The sequence below is a fragment of the Erythrolamprus reginae genome, chromosome 1 (genome assembly GCF_031021105.1).
Source record: "Erythrolamprus reginae isolate rEryReg1 chromosome 1, rEryReg1.hap1, whole genome shotgun sequence".
Taxonomy (NCBI): domain Eukaryota; kingdom Metazoa; phylum Chordata; class Lepidosauria; order Squamata; family Dipsadidae; genus Erythrolamprus; species Erythrolamprus reginae.
The window spans coordinates 263,844,272-263,863,109 of record NC_091950.1 but is presented as its reverse complement, the minus strand read 5'-3'; the positions used below and the strand labels follow the sequence as shown (position 1 = coordinate 263,863,109).

General features: G+C 37.7%; 1 protein-coding gene across 2 annotated transcripts in view; it reads left to right on the top strand.

Moving 5' to 3' along the window:
- The window catches only part of PXDN (peroxidasin), a 102,364-nt gene that overhangs the window by 57,175 nt on the left and 26,351 nt on the right, over positions 1 to 18,838 (top strand). For both annotated transcript variants that reach the window (XM_070732932.1, XM_070732933.1), the window contains 11 exons: positions 647 to 718; positions 2,909 to 3,078; positions 5,819 to 5,936; positions 6,095 to 6,264; positions 7,131 to 7,403; positions 9,420 to 9,536; positions 11,509 to 11,667; positions 13,249 to 13,361; positions 15,371 to 15,527; positions 17,681 to 17,789; positions 18,496 to 18,653. In XM_070732932.1, coding sequence (XP_070589033.1) covers positions 647 to 718; positions 2,909 to 3,078; positions 5,819 to 5,936; positions 6,095 to 6,264; positions 7,131 to 7,403; positions 9,420 to 9,536; positions 11,509 to 11,667; positions 13,249 to 13,361; positions 15,371 to 15,527; positions 17,681 to 17,789; positions 18,496 to 18,653 — 1,616 coding nt within the window. The remainder of the gene's footprint in view (positions 1 to 646; positions 719 to 2,908; positions 3,079 to 5,818; positions 5,937 to 6,094; positions 6,265 to 7,130; positions 7,404 to 9,419; positions 9,537 to 11,508; positions 11,668 to 13,248; positions 13,362 to 15,370; positions 15,528 to 17,680; positions 17,790 to 18,495; positions 18,654 to 18,838) is intronic.

Below are 18,838 nucleotides of genomic sequence, written 5' to 3'. Positions count from 1 at the left end.
ATCAGTCAAAATATGTATTAAATTTCACACCAGAAGAAACTATCTATTAACCATAATAAAACACTGTTCAATTTTTTTTCTTCTACCCAGTGATCATTAAACTCCATACCATAGAATTCTAACATTTGCTTTCTTTCAAAGCCCTTGTTAATTTTTATCAAAGACCATTTGTAGTTTTAATATAGTCTCACCAGTAAATTTCTGGTACTGTATTTTAGTTTACATAAATAATCAATATAATGTTATAGAACTTGCTATTTTTTTATCCCTTCTCACAAAATTCTGCAAAACTTTAACAATTATTTAGAATATTCTTGGTTTGTAGTTTGTGTATCCCTTTTAATTATAAAGACATCAGCTGGTTTCTTTTGTATGTCTAGTATAACATGGTTTTCCATGTCATTTTTGTAGCCTATCATTTTTAATTTCGCTTTGAATTCCATTTCAATCTTGTCAGGCAGAACTTGTTCCTCTTTCATAATATCTTTAAGACACAGTCTCTCCATAGAGGCAGATACTATTAAAATTAACTTCTAAAATATCTTTCAGTGTGTTCAATGTTAAAATATTTTTACTTCATTCTGTAAGGGTAAGTCGTGTAAGTATTCTTTAATTATAATCTTTACTTTAATTTTTTTTTCAACAGATTTTTACATAACAACAGAATCTCTCATTTAATTCCTGGGACATTTAGTAATTTGGAATCCATGAAACGACTGTGAGTAAACAAAAATATTTAAACTTTACACTTGGTATCTTAAACATTTGTTTTATGAAACATCACATTTTCCTTTCCTTATCATTTATTATTCAGTCAAACTTCCTGATAATTTTGGAATTGGTTGTGTTTATTCTATTGCCTCTAAACAAGCAGCTTCTTCTGGAGGTTACAATTACACATATTTAAACTAGTTGGATTTAACAGAAACATCACAGCTATAAACATGTTTCCAACATTTGTTTATAACATAGATGCATATTCTCCTTTTTTTTGTTTAGGATGATAATGTTTAAAAATATTTGAACAAAGAAGACATTTTCAACTTTGAAACCTTATTTTGAACTTACTTATTTACTTACTTACTTACTTACTTACTTACTTACTTACTTACTTACTTACTTACATATTTATTTATTTTTTCAATTTTTATGCCGCCCTTCTCCTTAGACTCAGGGAGGCTTACAGCATGTTAGCAATAGCACTTTTTAACAGAGCCAGCCTATTGCTCCCACAATCCAGGGCCTCATTTTACCCACCTCGGAAGGATGGAAGGCTGAGTCAACCTTGAGCCAGTGATGAGATTTGAACCGCTGACCTATAGATCTACAGTCAGCTTCAGTGGCCTGCAGTACTGCACTCTACCTGCTACGCCACCCGGGATCTATATAGTATAACTTGGCTCTATATAGTATATCTTGTATAGTGTTTTAACTTGCTGGAAGTCTTCCAAAAATGGAAGGAACGTTTCAGTTTTATTCCAAATTTGTTTTGTTTTGATTTTACAATAAAACTGGTCATGAAACAGTGATAAAAATGGTCAGGTTTGAGTATGGTGGAATGTTTCAGCCTCAGTAGGATTGATCATAAAATGTAAATGGTAGGGATGAGATTATTTTATTTATTTATTTATTTTCAGTACGATTCGATTCAATTTAGGTATTGCCTGATTCCCGACAGACTTTGGGAAGCTCACAATAAACAGATATTAAAAAGACGAATAAACAAAAGAAGATCTGGAAACATGGCATCAAGCCATATGCCTAGTACAGTGATAGCTGTATCCTTGCGTGCCAAAAGTTTGCATGCGTGCGTGCAGGACAGTGCACTTGCCCACGCCCACAATACACTGCACGTCCCATTCCCCCCCCTGCACATGTGTGTATACCTCCCCCCATGCCCCATTTTTGGCCTAGCAGGCTTCCGCAGAAGCCTCTTGGAGCACAGGGGGAGCAGCACCCCTCCGCCCTATCTCCTGCAAATATCTATTCTGTTACAGGTGTTATATCATCCTTCTATGTACCTTCATTCCTCTCTAGCATTCATCTCCATTGTTCAGTGATGCATTTTCTGCCTTTCTAGGATTTACCTCTATCTGCTCCTATGAGGCACTTGCTTTTCCTGTTGGATGTAGTTATATTCTCGATGGCTTCTATAGTGTTTTAACTGCATTTTGATTAACAACATTGCTGCAGAGACCTCCAAATCAGCTGACCAGCGGGGGGCACGCGCAGGCATGCACGGTGGAGCTCAGCTGGGTGATGTCTTGCATGCTGGCAGAGAGGCCTCTGCATGCCACTTGTGCACACGTGCCATAGGTTCGCTATCACGGGTCTAGTACATCCACCACAATGTCCATTCATCCTAATATAAAACCATGGATTTCAGAAAGTTGCAAAAACCTCTTCAAAGCCTTCTGGAACATCATCCTGATGAGAGCCAGATGGTCTCCAGAGGGATCTTTATTCCAGAAGGCATGTGCCACAACAGAGATGGCACACCTCCTAAGTTCTTTCTCTCCTTTACTGAAGTTTAGAAAGTGACCGAAATTTTCCTTGGAGTGGCATTTACCACCTACACACATATTTTAATATGGCACAGGCGTTGCTTTTTAATATCCCAAATTCCTAATTCAGAAAAGAAAGAATTAGATTCCATTTTCACATGCATCTGTTTTGTAAGCTGACGTAAGTCTTTTGGGACTTGGCAGCATACAAACACAGTAAAGTAACTACATATTTTTTACATCCTGGCTTTTGAGTTTTTCTGTTCTTCAGTGACTAGGAGGTATTGTAATGTGGTTAATAATATGACCGCATTTCATAGTTTTCTAAACAAGAGTCATAGAACAAACATGTGCAGTGCTGAATCTTGTAAGTAGAAACAGTAATGATTTCTTGTTTTATCCAGACGTCTGGATTCCAACGCACTTCACTGTGACTGTGAAATATTATGGCTGGCAGAGCTGTTAAAAACATATGCCGAATCTGGCCATGCGCAGGCTGCAGCCACATGCGAATATCCAAGGAGGATCCAGGGAAGATCTGTGGCCACAATAACACCAGAAGAACTTAACTGTGGTGAGATTGCTTTAAAGTTATGCATATGCTTTCTCCATATTTTAGGAGAGAGATTATATATTTTTGAGCAGAGATCTGCAACCTTGACAACATTTAAGACTTTAAATGACATTTAAGACATTTAAGCCAGGAATTCTGGGAGCTGAAGTCCACAAGTCTTAAAGTTGCCATGGTTGGAGACCATTGTTTTAGACCCCGTCTTTACTGTAAAATGCAAATTATACATTCATTCATTCATTCATTCATTCATTCATTCATTCATTCATTTATTTATTTATTTTGTATGCCACCCCTCTCCGTAGACTACATACATAACATGTAGAGTAAATGTAGTATAACATTTATGCGTGTGAATAAATAAATATAAAAATCAATAAGTAATTAAGGTTTTTTTATACAAAAGTTGAGAAGACTACTGAATGTCTTTTGGGCAAGGTAACGTCCTTGCTTAGTGACCACAATTGAGACCAGCAGCTCTGTTGCTAAGTGGACCATGATGGGCTTACAACATCACTTTCTATTCAGTTGTTAAACAAATCCCACAGCCATTAAGTGAGACATCACATGATCACAATTTTACTACCAACTTCTCTATTGACTATGCTTCTCAGAAGCTGCTTTTGAAGTAAACAGTTGTAATCCTGAGTCTACATGACACTGTAGCAGCCATATATGCAAGGAGTGGGTGCAAAGCTTGGTGTTTTTTTTTACACTTTGAATGATCACAGTAGTTGGTAAGTGAGGACTACCATTATAACGGCTATACTAGAGAGGAAATAATTTTTCTAGAAGAGGTTTGCTGGTTGTGTTTTAATCTGTTTACGACACTACATTTTACAACTGTAATAGCAGCGTTTAACATTAAATGGAATGGAATGGAATAGAATAGAATAGAATAGAATTTTATTGGCCAAGTGTGATTGGACACACAAGGAATTTGTCTTCGGTGCATATGCTCTCAGTGGACATAAAAGAAAAGATACTTTTGTCAAGAATCATGAGGTGCAACACTTAATGATTGTCACAGGGTACAGATAATCAGGAAAAAAAATTAATATAAATTGTAAGGATACAAGCAACAAGTTATAGTCATGCAGTCATAAGTGGGAGGAGATGGGTGATAGGAATGATGAGAAGACTAATGGTAATAGTAATGTAGCCTTAGTGAATAGTTCAACAGTGGTGAGGGAATTATTTGTTTAGCACAGCAATGGTGTTCAGGAGAAAACTCTACTTATGTCTAGATGTTTTATTGTACAGTGCTTTGTAGCATTGTTTTGAGGGCAGGAGTTATAATAATTCCGAAGTACTTAGGGTAGAGAAAATTCCAAGCACGATAGGTTGTCACTTTTGTATTAAGCGGTTGCTTTTGGAATTTGGTAATAAAAGAGTGATGTTTTCTCTTTCTCTTTTAACTTCTGAACAGTGCTTTTATATTATGAAAATATCCCATTGTGTCTTGTACAAAAGCTTCTTCTCAACAACGATATCATTAAAGATGTCTTCGGAGAGGAGCGACACATAAATCTAACATATTATTGTTGTTGCTGTTGTTGTTGTTGTTGTAATGAAAAATCGAGAATTGTTGAGTTGTTCTATTTCCCACCCTTAAAACTGAAAATAAACATGTTACAATGTGTGATGTGATGAGGCTAGTCAAAAAAAGGGGGATCCTAAAGAAATTGTGCAAGTGTTATCATATACAGTTATATTATAATTCCCTTTGTTATTTTAATCATCCAATTATAATTTATTCTATAATGCTAAGTACTATATTTTTCAAAGTATAAGATGCACCAGAATATAAGACACACTTTAGTTTTAGGGGAGGAAAATAGGGAAAAGAATCTGCTTACCAGGTATCATCTGGCTAGCATCCTTAGTCTGATCAGCTTCAGCCCATTATTTTATCCCCTGGTTAGGGGCTTAATTTTTTTTTTCTGAGAGAGTAGCAGTGAAAGAGCTTGCAAGCCAGTAAGAGCTGGGAACATCATTAGCACCTGGAAAGAAACAGTCTGAGCAAGTAGAGCATTGGGAAAAAACCCTGCAAAGACTTAGGGCTTGGAAAACATTCTTCTTTGCAGAGAGTAACAATGAAAGAGCTTGCAAGCCGGTAAGAGCTGGGAACATTGTTAGCACCTGGTTAGGGCTGGAAAGAAACATTTGGAACAAGTAAAGCAATGAAAAAAATCAAAGACATGGTTTAGAAAATATTCTTAGCAGAGAGTAACAATGAAAGAGCTTGCAAGCGGGTAAGAGGGTGATTAGGGCTGGAAAAAAACTTACTCAGAGCAAGTTAGAGCAATGGAAAAAGCCCTGTAAAGATTTAGGGCTTGGAAAACATTATTCGCAGAGAGAAACAATGAAAGAGCCTGCAAGGTAAGAGATGGTAAGATCTTTAGCAGGTAGTTAGTGTTGGGAAAAAAAAGCTACATTCAGAATATAAGACACACCCCAATTATCAGCCTCTTTTAGGGAGGGAAAAGGTGTGTCTTATGCACCGAAAAATGCGGTACTCATCTCAGGTCAAAAGCTCTGATAATATTCAAAGATTACAGAAAATCTGAAATTGGGCACTTTTCTATGGAATTGTATAAACTGGCATAATCCACTGTTTATATTAATTATCACACCAATGAGAAACAGTGCTTTATATCCTACTTTAAAATTAAGAACTAAACTGTTTTTAAATTCCAATTTTATAGAGCTTTCTTTTCATATGCTTTGTTAACAAATCCAGAGAGGCCAAGAATTACATCAGAGCCTCAGGATGTGGACGTAATCTCAGGGAATACCGTCTACTTCACTTGCAGAGCTGAAGGAAATCCCAAACCAGAAATAATTTGGCTTCGCAACAAGTAAGATTGTTTTTTAAAAACCTGTGTAAAATAATGATTCTAATACTGTATTTGCACAGCGCCTTCTGGACAAAACTCTTTTCATTTTCTTCCCTCTGTTTTGAACATATTCGTTATTGAAAAGTGGTAATGCTACTTTTATGCTTCTTTCTCTATAGTAATGAACTCAGTATGAAAGCAGATTCTCGATTAAACTTGCTTGATGATGGGACTTTGATGATTCAGAATACGCAAGAGACAGATCAAGGCATTTACCAATGCATGGCAAAAAATATAGCTGGAGAAGTTAAAACTCAAGAAGTAACTCTACGTTACTTTGGTTCGCCAGGTAGGAATATTTAGTAATGCAAAACTTTTAAAAAAATAAAAATAAAATATTTGTTTCCTGTTCAAGAGAGCTATTTGCTACTTCTGCATTTATTTAAATTTTTCTGCATTTATTTAAATTTTTCTTTTAAAAAAAATGTTTGGTCAACTTCTGGCAGTGTACATATTTCCTCTCACATAATAAATTGTGGGGTTGGATTATGCAGGGAGAAAGTAATTGTCCTGAGTCAGCCAGATGGCTTTCATGCCCAAGGGAAGATTGGAACTCAGACCCCCAATTTCTATCTAAAGCACCTTCGATACTACACTATCCTGGTATTGTATGTGCTAGTATAATAGGCCTATAGATAAACTGTCAAAATGCCAGCAAAAAATATATTTTATTGTAATATTCTTATGAATCATAAAACCCATATAATACTTAAAACCAATTAAATAAGATACAAGGAGAAACATATACCTTTGCTTTAATTGTGAGATAAGTTCTCATTTTCTTTTTACTGTTGTATTACTTTTACTGGATTTGAGTTAGCTACAAATGAATACTTTTAGAGAAAGTTGTAATAGAAGTAAGATATCATCTTATCTCTTCTGCCTAAGTATATCACACTGCTGAGTTCTTTGTACATGATAAGCAAACTTAATATGCATTCCATAATATTGTAACACATGCAGTCGTTATTTTAAAAAACATTTTTTTGATGTTCTGTTTAATGTGACAAAAATAATTGTACTTGTGCAGAATTTCCTAACCTTGGAAATTTTAAGAAGTGTGGACTTCCAGCTCTCAGAATTCCCCAGCCATCCCAAATTTGAGAATTACTATATCAATGGAAAATATTATAGATATGTTCTCATTTTAAACAGCTCGCCCGAGTTTTGTGATTCATCCACAAAACACAGAGGTTCTGGTTGGAGAAAGTGTCACCCTGGAATGTAGTGCAACTGGGCACCCCCAACCACGCATCTCATGGACAAAAGGTGACAGAACACCTCTGCCAAATGATCCACGGATCACCATCACTCCATCAGGAGGACTTTATATCCAGAACGTGGAGCAGGAAGAGGGTGGCGAATATACCTGCTTTGCAACCAACAGTCTAGATAGCATCCATGCAACTGCCTTCATTATTGTGCAAGGTAGGCAATACTTTAAAATGTGGTCTGAATTTGAAGTTTATTCCAATCTGTAGATCATTTAAAATTTTAAAAGGATACAAACAGGATTTTCCCAAAATGGAGTTCGTATTTCCAATGTAATCCCATGTTAATCAGCTAATATTTAGAAAGCAGAACTACATATTGACAGCTTTGATAATGTGCTAATGCTTCTTTGAGTGTTTGATAAGTATTTCACATATCATTGTTATTATCTTTCAAATATATTTTGTATATTATCAGTGTGGGCTGTCAAGCTGGTTGTGATTATGTTGTTTTCTTCATAAGTTAATTTGTCTTTTAAAAAAGGAAAGAAAGCGAGGTGTTATGAATCCAAAGGGTTCTACTCTGTTGAGTCACACCTTTACTTTGGATTTTTGTTTTCATTTGTTTTTCATCCAAAGTCCCAAGTGGTCTAATAATCATTGATGGTTGCTAGCAATGTTCCCTCTAATTTTTTTCGGTGTGGGCGGAAAAGTATAGTGTCTGAGCGACAGTCCCTTTGGGACTGGGCGGCATAGAAGAATGAATGAATGAATGAATGAATGAATGAATGAATAAATAAATAAATAAATAAATAAATAAATAAATAAATAAGAAAAAAATTCCCTTCTTTTTTTATTAAAGAAAATAATAATAAAACAAAACCAAAATCTATTTTATTACTATCTTCTTTTTTTCCATCCCTGTCTCCTCCCCCCTTGTGTGTGTGTGTGTGTGTGTGTGTGTTTGTGTGAACTCTTGAACCATTACCAATAACAGGTGAGCTATTGGAAATGGTTCAAGAGTTTACACACACACACAAACGGCTGGGGGTTTTTTCCTCTGTTATTATTTGGGTGCTTTTTACCATATGCTTTAAATCAAGAGTCATTTCTCTCTCTTTCTCTCTCCCACTCTTGCTCTCTCTCTCTTGCTCTCTCTCTCATTTTCTTTCTCTCTCTCTATTGCTTTCTTTTTCTCTCACTCTTTCTATCTCTCTTGCTTTCTTTCTCTTCTCTCTCTTGCTCTCTCTCTCCCCTTTCATCTCTCTCTCTCTCTCTTGTTTTCTTTCTCTCTATTGCTTTCTTTCTCTCTCACTCTTTCTATCTCTCTTTCTTTCTTTCCCTTCTCTCTCTTGCTATCTCTCTCTCCCCCTTTCATCTCTCTCTCTCTTTCTCTCTTGTTTTCTTTCTCTCTCTCTATTGCTTAAAGATTCTCTCTCTTGCTATCTCTCTCTCCCCCCTTTCTCTCTTTCTCTCAGCAGCAGCATTGGGCAGTAGCCGTGGGGCGGCGGCAGGGTGATCAGCTGTGAGGCGAAGCTCCGGAACGGAGGCACCGACGGCGAGGGGGCTGCGAGAGCGCTTTCTCCGAGCACTTCGGGAACGCCCTGCCTCTACTGCAGCCCCCTTGCTGGAAGTCTGGGACGAAAGTGCTCCCAGCGAAGGGGCTGCGAGAGGGGCGGGGCGGGCATTCCCGAAGCGCACGGAGAAAGCCCTCTCTCGCAGCCTCCTGGCTGGGAGCACTTTCGTCCCGAGAAGCCACAGCCGCCACCGCCGCGGGAGATGTCGCGCCCCAAGGCAGAAGGCGGCGGAGAAGGAGAGCGGGCGCATCGGGGGCGGGTGGGGGGCAGGGCCGAGAGGCCAGGGGCGCGAGGGGGCCGGAGGCACCGTGGAGAGGCAGGGGCGGCTGCGGCTCCCTTTCCTTCTACTGCCGGCACTTCCCCGCCCCGCCCCCTGTGGGCTGGCAGGGGGATGGGGAGCGCGCTCCCGCGGAACGCTGGTTGCTAGTCTGCATGAGTTTAGCCAGGTACCAAAGATCTGTAATGGAAGTGGTTTTCACTCCATAGTTCAAAGAATACAAAATGAAATATGTTTGTGATGTGTGTATATATAGTCGAAACTGCTTTAATTATTATTATTATTATTATTATATTATTATTATTATTATTATTATTATTATTTATTAGATTTGTATGCCGCCCCTCTCCGTAGACTTATTTGTCTCCCTTTCACACAGCTGTACCTCATTTTACTGTGACCCCTCAAGACAGAAGTGTGATTGAAGGACAGACTGTCGATTTCCCTTGTGAGGCACAAGGATATCCACAACCAGTCATTGCATGGACTAAAGGAGGTCAGAATTTAGATTACAATAAAACACAAGGTTCAAAAAAACTACAGAGTAGCTTATCACAGCATGGAAACATTGAAGTGATTCCTCTGATAGAGCACAGTTGTGAATATTTATTTTCTCTGATATTGCTATTAGTTTGGTGTGACTGAATCTAACCAAAATATTCACTATTACTATCAGTGAGTAAGTGAGAGATTGATTAGTAAGGGAGATTCAGAGGTTCACATCTCTTTTGAAGTCTTGAAGAATCTTTGGAGTCCCATGATTTGCTCAGGAAAATATTACTGCCCCACTACATTTACTTTATGAGATGAACTGGTTTTCTCCAAGATTATTCCACATGTTCTCTTTATTACACATTTTGTTCCTATCTTCACATTAACCATGACAATTTTTGAAATTAATGGAAGAAAAACGAATACATACAGCTTTTTATGGTGTCTCAGTTTACTAACATTTACATGCTACATTTTGCTGAATGTGAAATAGATTTTATTTAAGTACTGCATGTATTGCTTATTTTGCATGGATTCTTAGCAATATTTCCATGTTATTCATTTGATGGTATCAATTTTCAACAAACCTGAATTTCATGCTCACAAGTTGGGAAACTAGAGGATACTCATTGTCTCTTAGGCAGATGATACTCTTGTCTAGCTCAGAAGAACACAAATCTGTAATCCTGGGTAGGAAAAATCTCCTGCCCTATTTTAAAAAAATCCCAAATTATGGTTTGGGGTAAAAATATGAATAGAAAATCTAGATTCCAAAGGACCCATAAGTACCTTTAAGTGTAAAGAGAAAGACATTGTGTCACAAATAAAACCATGGAAAGTCCTTGAGATGAACAGCAGTTCCTCTCTGTGTGCATCTCTTCCAATTGAGATAAAGAGAGGGATTTGTAGGCCAACCTTCACAAGCTTCTTACTTATCTCAAATGGAATGTGGGGAAAATCCTTCTGTCCTTGGAGCACTGAGATTAAGGTTTGGCTATTTACAAGGTCAGGAATCTCCACTTGGCAGGATTCTCTATCTGCTCTGTCTTGTAGCAGGAGTTATGAAGGTTTAAAAACGTATTTAGAAGTAATAAAGAAGTTGGCCAAGAAAACTTCCTCTTGCTGCAGCATTAGTGAGATAAATTGTCTGAAAGTAAGGAGAATCCTTTAGGCCCATGATGGCGAACCTACAGCACAGGTTCCCTAAAGGCTCCGGAGTGCCAAAAACTGCCCAATGGGCAAACTGGAAGTTCGGGAAACACTTCCCTGAACCCTCCGGAGTGCAAAAAACAGCACAGCGGGCAAACTGGAAGTGCATTTTCTGACCTTCCAGTTTGCCTGTTTTTTCACTGTCTCAGGCTTCGGTGAGGCCTGTGTGCATGTGCAGGGATGGGGGGATTGTGCGCATGTGCAGGGGCAGTACAGGTGTGTGTGTGTGTGTGTATGCGTGGGGAGGTTGGGAGGGGTGTGGGCATGTGCACACATGCTAGCACACCCACACAGCCCCTTTTGGCATTCGAACCCAAAAATATTTGCCATCACTGCTTCAGGCCATTAGGAAGCTAACTTATTGTTCTCAAATCCATAACTTCCTGCTTAAAATTTAACAGGTTTTAGGGGAATTAGTTGCCTTCTGCCTGGTAAGTGATCTTTATTGATGGTATTAGGTTTGGTATTGAACAGTATTCAATGGGGCATGGGAATAAGAGGACATGATCCCAGGTTGATTTCTCCAGTGATATCATCGCTGGCACCTTTCTCAGAAAGTAATTGAATGTTACTAGGTATGATGTTTTCCTCCAATATCCTTGCAGAAAACTTAAAGTCTTGTGAATATTAATAGAACTTTCCCCCATTATCTCTTCATTGTTTTCCTTCTTCCTCTTTCTTTGTTGTAAACAAAAGAATACGAATACGAATTTGTCTGTCTGTTGAATGTGCAGTTCATGATTTCATTTTAAAAATTCTTCTTTCAGGTAGTCAGCTGTCTGTAGATAGACGGCACTTAGTTTTGTCTTCTGGAACTCTGAGGATTTCCACTGTGGCTTTACATGATCAAGGACAATATGAATGTCAAGCTGTCAACATTGTAGGATCTCAAAGAGTTGCTGTCCATCTGAGTGTTCAGCCAAGAGGTAAGCTTGCATAAACCAATTTGCATGCAATTATTTCTTTACATTTTTGAATATTTAAATTTTAAATTGTTTTTAAATGTTTCCTCCTCTTTTGCTAGGGCAGTGATGTAATTCTGTTTTTAAAAGTACTTTTAATCTTTACTTTCTTTAGGTACTTATAGTTGGCATACTGTAACTATGTTAATTGTGTGGTGGTACAGTTGCTTCAAAGATATAGCACATTACTTTTTCTTAAATTTGTTATACAACTAGACTGTAGTGTACAACTCGGCCAGAGGTGGGTTACTCCCAGGTTGGCCGGTACTATAGAACCTGCAGCAGGAATGTAGCGGGAATTTCCTCCCACTCCCTGAACTGTGACCAATGGCCAGCTGGCCATGCCCCAAACTGGCTCCTTTAGGGGCGACATAGGAGCCACCATCTTGGTTTTTGCTTCTGTGCATGTGCAGAAGCCTAGTATTCAGCACTGCGCACATACCCATGTGGTGCGGAAAGAAGCGAACTGGTGGCGAAGTAAGTTAGAACCCGCCCCTGAATTAATAATAATAATAATAATAATAATAATAATAATAATAATAATATATTAGATTTGTATGTCGTCCCTCTCCGAAGACTCGGGGCGGCTCACAACACAATACACAATATACAAATCCAATATTAAAAACAGATAAAAATCCTTATCATAAAAAAGTTCATCACACAACCCAAACAAAACCATACATTAGACTTAATAGAATTAGAATTAGACTTAATAGCCCATGACAACCGCTGTGTTGTATTTTATGATTTATGATGAATGTATTTTATGATGACTATGATCATGATTAATCACTTATAACTTTTATATACACTGAGAGTTTATGCACTGAAGATAAATTCCTTGTGTGTCATATCACACTTGGCCAATAAAGAATTCTATTCTATTCATTGTTTACTTACAAACAAAAATCAGTATTTTGTTTACTGAAATGAAATATGCTCTAAGAATGGATACTCTAAAATGGATGAGGACAATCGTGGAGCGGAAATAAGAGGATGAATATCTCATCCCATAAATTTCTTAGTACTCTGATCTGAGCCAAGTCCCCAAGCTTCCTTTTGAATACAGTAATGGTATTTTTACTAATTGCATGTTTAAATAAAATTTAGCTGAAATCCAAAATGCAGCTATTATTGAGTGGATAGAGAGCTGAGGAACAGAGAAGAATTATATGTGGGAAAAATAGGAACTTCATAGCTGTTAAAGCATAAGGATGCATTAGTCCCTGTACTAGGAAAAAAATGTTAGCATGAAGATTTTTTTTAAAAAATGGCTAAGAAACTAAATTAAGACATCCCTATCCTGAATCAAGTCTTTGGAATGAGCTCAGGTTCATTAATTATAAAATATAATTTTTAGTTAGTCAATAGAGCTGAAAAGAATTTATTCAATCCTTCATTTTAGATAAATTATAGTCTGGAGTATTTATTAATAGTAGGATGATGCTAGACTGAAAACTAGGAGATTATGATTTGAATAAAAATGGTTTGTTTAAAAAAAATTATCAGCTTGATATTTCCTTCTGGGAATCTTTATTTTAGTAACTCCTGTGTTTGCTAATGTTCCAAGTGACATGACAGTGGAAGTGGGTACAAATGTACAGGTTCCATGCAGTTCTCAAGGAGAGCCAGAGCCAGTAATAACATGGAATAAGGTACTGCATGCCAGTTTCATATTTCATAACTTAATTCTTAATTCCTTCCAATTCCAGGTAGTCTTAATTCCTTCCAATTCCAGGTAATCCTCAACTATGACTACAATTGAGCCCAAAATTTCTCTTGCTAAGTTAGACAATTGTTAAGTGAGTTTTACCCCATTTAAAACCTACCTTGCCATAATTGTTAAGTGAATCATTGCACCAAAGTTAGTAGCACGGTTTTTAAAGTGAATCTGACTTCCCCATTGACTTTTCTTGTCAAAAAGTCGGTGTCAGTCCGAAAGCCAATATGTGGAGTTAACGGCTTTGGCCTGCCACAGTAACACAGCATAAGGAAATTGGGAGGGGTAGAAGAGAAGTTCTAGCCACAACAAATTCCTTTCTCAGAGTCCAAGGTCATCTTTTGTTCTGCGTCAACTGTATGAAAGAGGAAGTAGGTGAATCCCTGCACTAGACTGGTTCACGTGATTGCACTTGTGGGTGTGGGGATGTGAGATATACCTTAACCTGAGTGGAGTACTGGAGAGAAATTAGTATCAGAATGGACAAAACATAACCAACATGGCTCTGCTAACAAATCAAACCTTTTGTGTGAGAAGTGGAGTGGATTCTGATTTATTTCTCAGACGCTATTTGGGGTGTTAACACACAGATTGATCACATGACCCTGGGGTCATACATATGAGCCAATTACCAAGCATCCAGATTTTGATCACATGACCATGGAGATGCTGCAACTGTTGTGTGAAAAACTATCATAAGTCATTTTTTAAGAGCTGTTGTATCTATAGATCAGTGATGATGAACTTTTTTTGGCTTGGGTGACAAAAGAGTGCATGCACATGCCCACATCCATAATACAATGCCTTCCCCTGTGCATACGCACAAATCCTCCACTGCTCCCTGCACATGTGCACAACCACCCTGCACTGTTCCTCCGCCCATGCGCAGAAGCCTCACTGAAGCCTACGGACTTCTGGTAGGCCCTCTGGGCTGTTTTTTGCTCTCCCCAAAGTTCAGAAAAGCCCCCTGAAGCTCCCTGAAGCCAATAGGCCAACTGGAAGTTATGAAACAAACTTCTGGTTCGATCGTTTGACCATTTTTTGATGCCCCCAGGCTTCAGGCAGCTTTTCTGAAATTTGGGGAGAGCGAAAAACAGCCCAACAGGCCTACCGGAAGTCTGGAGGCTGGCCAGTGCATATATGCATGCTGGAGCTGACATAGAGCAATGCTTTGCATGCCCTCAGATAGGGTTCAGCATGTGACCTATGGCACACGTGCCATAGGTTCGCCATCACTGCTATAGACAGTCACCAATGAATGGTTGTAAGTCAAGTTTTGCCTATAAACACAGGATAAACACAATTCTGTTAAATTTCAGTAAAACATTAAGAAATACTGTGTGAACTCCCAGGTAGATGTGAAAAAGTATGTATGTGACTTTTTGATTTTAAATGTTTAGTTTTTAAGATAATTTTAAAATTAATTATTCTATTAATTGGCCTAGAAATGTTTTATTTATTGTATCTTTTTACCAAAATGTTGTAAGCCACCCCAAATCGGCGGGGGAGAGGGGCACCATATAAGTCCAATTAATAAATAATAAATAAAATAAATTTTAAAAAGAACCCTGTTCAAATAAATAGAACATTAAAATACAGTTTTTATTCTATGGTGAATGTGGTGGAAGGCATTGTTTTTCTACACAAAGCACATATGCCTTTCAAATTATATACAGATAGTCCTGGGTTATGATAGCCTTGGAAAGGGTGCTCCCAGCTGCCAAAAACATATACATTCCCCCCTCCCCATAGTTACATTTTGGTTGCTTGGCAACTAGCTTACATTTATGATTTGTTGCCAGGGACCTTAGAAGCAGAAAGGATGGAGTGAAGCTGGAATTCTTCCTTGGCCCCTAAGGATTTCATTTCTGTGCACAGAGGGGATTGAGTTATTCTAAAACATTGCCCAAGTTATGGAATATCTTTGCCTTTTGATTGTTACAGGACGGTGTTCAGGTGACAGAAAGTGGGAAATTCCATGTTAGCTCTGAAGGATTTCTTACTATTCGAGATGTTGGCCCAGCAGATCAAGGCCGTTATGAATGTGTAGCAAGGAATACGATTGGCTATTCCTCAGTTAGCATGGTGCTAACTGTGAACGGTAAGATTTATACATGAGAATAGACAACTGCATATTAAGTATTGCGTGCATTGAATAGAATTATAAAAAGTTATCAATGTAATGCATAAGTATTTTGGAGAAATTATTAAATTTTACTTTAATAATCACCCCTCCTTTAGTAACGTTTATTTAATAAAACTTATAAAGTGACACTGAGTAACATGTTTGTTGGTTGTGAATTTAAATCAAGGATAGATAGTCTAAAACTTAAATAATTGTTTAATGGAGAATTATTTAACGTCCAGTGTAATATTTTATTTCAAAACCTTTGAGGGAAATTATTACCAATGGACACAAAAATACAAAGAGGAGATCTGTTGGCAGAAAAAGTCTCATTTTCATCATACAGTATTCCTTTATCTTTTCCACTTTTTTTGTACTTTCTTTGTCTAGAGCATGGCTATCAAATTCACCACATCACATTGATGTCATGTGATGTACTGCAACATTTTTTGCCTTTGCAGAGCTGGGTGGGCCTTGCCTGCATGTAACACATCCAGCCCATGGGCCACCATTTTGACACTCCTGGTCTAGAACAAGGGGTTATTAAACTCCATGCATTTATTTCATGGAATCCATGAACATGAATGGGAAAAATGTCCCAGCTTTATTTTCACTACTTCACTATCTGAAATTTAGTTTGTATTGTTACTTATGTCAAGGATATTTTTTTAAATACCCCACATATATTGCTATATTGCATGTTTATTAATTTTTATATTTTGATCATTTTATTTAAGAATAATTAGTTTCAATATAGGTCAATGTATTTTATTTTATGTTTTTGTATATATAGTTTATGAGAATGGATTGGTGGGTTTAATCAGACGCTCAGAGGTGGCATGATGCAAAAAGTTTTTCTAGACATAAAATCTTTAAGTACTTCTCATAGTAGTGTTCTGTCGGGCTCCCTGGTAGAATCCTCCCAAAAATTCACAGGTACAAATTTCAGACACACACACGTTTGAAAAGTCAAAACAATGTTCTTTATAATGAAAATTCACTTAAACCAAGCCCTCTTTTGGTATAGCAAAGAGCACTCATCTTCTAACAAACTGGTAATTTGTACAAGTCCCTTATCAGTTCTGTGATACTTATCTTGCAGCTGTGAGGTAATTCACAGTCCTTCTTCTTTCACAAAGTGACACACACTTTGCTCCGGTTTAGTTTCAAAGCGGGGGGAAATCAGCACACAAAAAGTCAAAGTCAGTAAAGCAGTCATGAAACACAACGATCAGATAATCCTCCACAATGGCCAAACCCACAGGCTGCTATTTATAGCAGCCTCACTAATTACCATAGCCCCACCCAACCACAGGTGGCCTCATTTTCTTTGATAATAATCTCTCCATTGTTGTTGCCTATGCATCGCTCTCCTCATGCGTGGCTGTATCATTAACTCTTGTTCTGAATCCAAGGAGGAGCTAGATAATTGATCTCCTTCTAAGCTGTCTGCCACACTCTCCTCCTCCCTGTCACTCATGTCTTCTTGGTCAGAGGAGCCTTCATCAGCAGATTCCATGGGGAAAAACAGGCCTGCAGCATGTGGATGTCTCCCCCACATCCACAGTCCTTGGGGCAGGAGCAGGGCCAGAGCTAACCACAACAATTAGGGGCATAATGGGGATAATGGCTGCAATTATTTTTCTTTTTTAATAGTGGCAGCAAATTACAAAGAGGGAGGAAAGCAAGGATGTTATGCTATTGAATAATATATATTATATGTTATTTAATATTTAATAGTATATCAGGTAATAATATTGCCATGCAACAAAAGACTGTTGTTTATACTTGTACCTAAAATGAGCAGTCCTGTTCAGCACACCTGATCAATTATCTTCTGCAGGGCATTCCAGCCCCAATTCTCCCCATTGTGTATCCTGTAGTTAGAGAGCTTATTCACTCACTTTGATTGTTCTGAATATTTTTTTCTGGGGAAAAAAAATGAAAACTGTACTTTTGGTTGTGAAAGAATAATTTTGTAGTTTTATAACATTCCCATCAGATGAGTAATTTTTACAGAAAATTGTAAATGGAATTTTATTTTTAATACCAAAATAATGTTATGTCTAGACTTTGCTTATCTGTGTAACTCTGAAAAAATCTTTAATGGACCCTTTCCTTCTTTTTAGTTCCTGATGTGAGTCGAAATGGAGATCCATTTGTAGCAAGCTCAATTGTTGAAGCTATTGCTACTGTTGACAGAGCAATAAACTCCACACGCACACATTTGTTTGATAGGTATTGTATATATAATTGGAAGCATTTGTTTACATGACAATAATATAGGGTCTGTCTTTTCATTACTTGATTACTTTACTTGATATTGACCTGGCATTGCAATACCCTAATTTTATAATAAGTTTAGTTGGTTTCACCCCCAGTTTACTATCCTTTCACAAACACACCAGTTAGGTATTGCCATTAGGTCATACCAATTGAAGGGGAGACCAATTTAAAGTGAAGGCTGCTAAAGGTTGGAAATGAAAGTTACTGAAACTTAATATTAAGTTTAATATTAATATTAAGAGAAAAGATTTCTCTTAGCAGCTGTCAAATGCTAATTTTTTAAAATCTTTTTTTTACTGGCTGGCAGTACTGGATAATTACTTGAGGTATGTACTTGTAAATTGTTTAGAGATGTTTGATATAAGCATCATTATTAATCTTGAATAGCATTATGCTGATCACCGGCTGCCAGCAGTTTGGCAGATCGAATCTCACCAGGCTCAAGGTTGACTCAGCCTTCCATCCTTCCAAGGTCGGTAAAATGAGGACCCAGATTGTTGGGGGGCAATATGCTTACTCTCTGTAAACTACTTAGAGAGGGCTGTAAAGCATTGTGAAACGGTATATAAATCTAAATGCTATTAGGATTAAAACTAGAGTTAAATTAATCTTATGCTTCTGGACATTATTTTTTGTCTTTTTCTTATTCATTTATTAGTCGCCCTCGATCTCCAAATGATTTACTAGCTCTATTTCGATACCCAAGAGATCCTTACACTATTGAACAAGCAAGAGCTGGAGAAATATTTGAAAGGACACTACAATTAATTCAGGAACATGTACAAGATGGTTTATTGGTTGATCTTAATGGAACAAGTGAGTGTTTTTCTTTTGTATACTGTAAGAGTGCATGACACAGAGAAGAGCCTTCTCTGTGGCGGCCCCGGCCCTCTGGAATCAATTCCCCCCGGAGATTAGAACTGCTCCCACCCTCCTTGTCTTCCGTAAACTACTTAAGACCCACCTATACCGCCAGGCATGGGGGATCTCAGACACCTTTC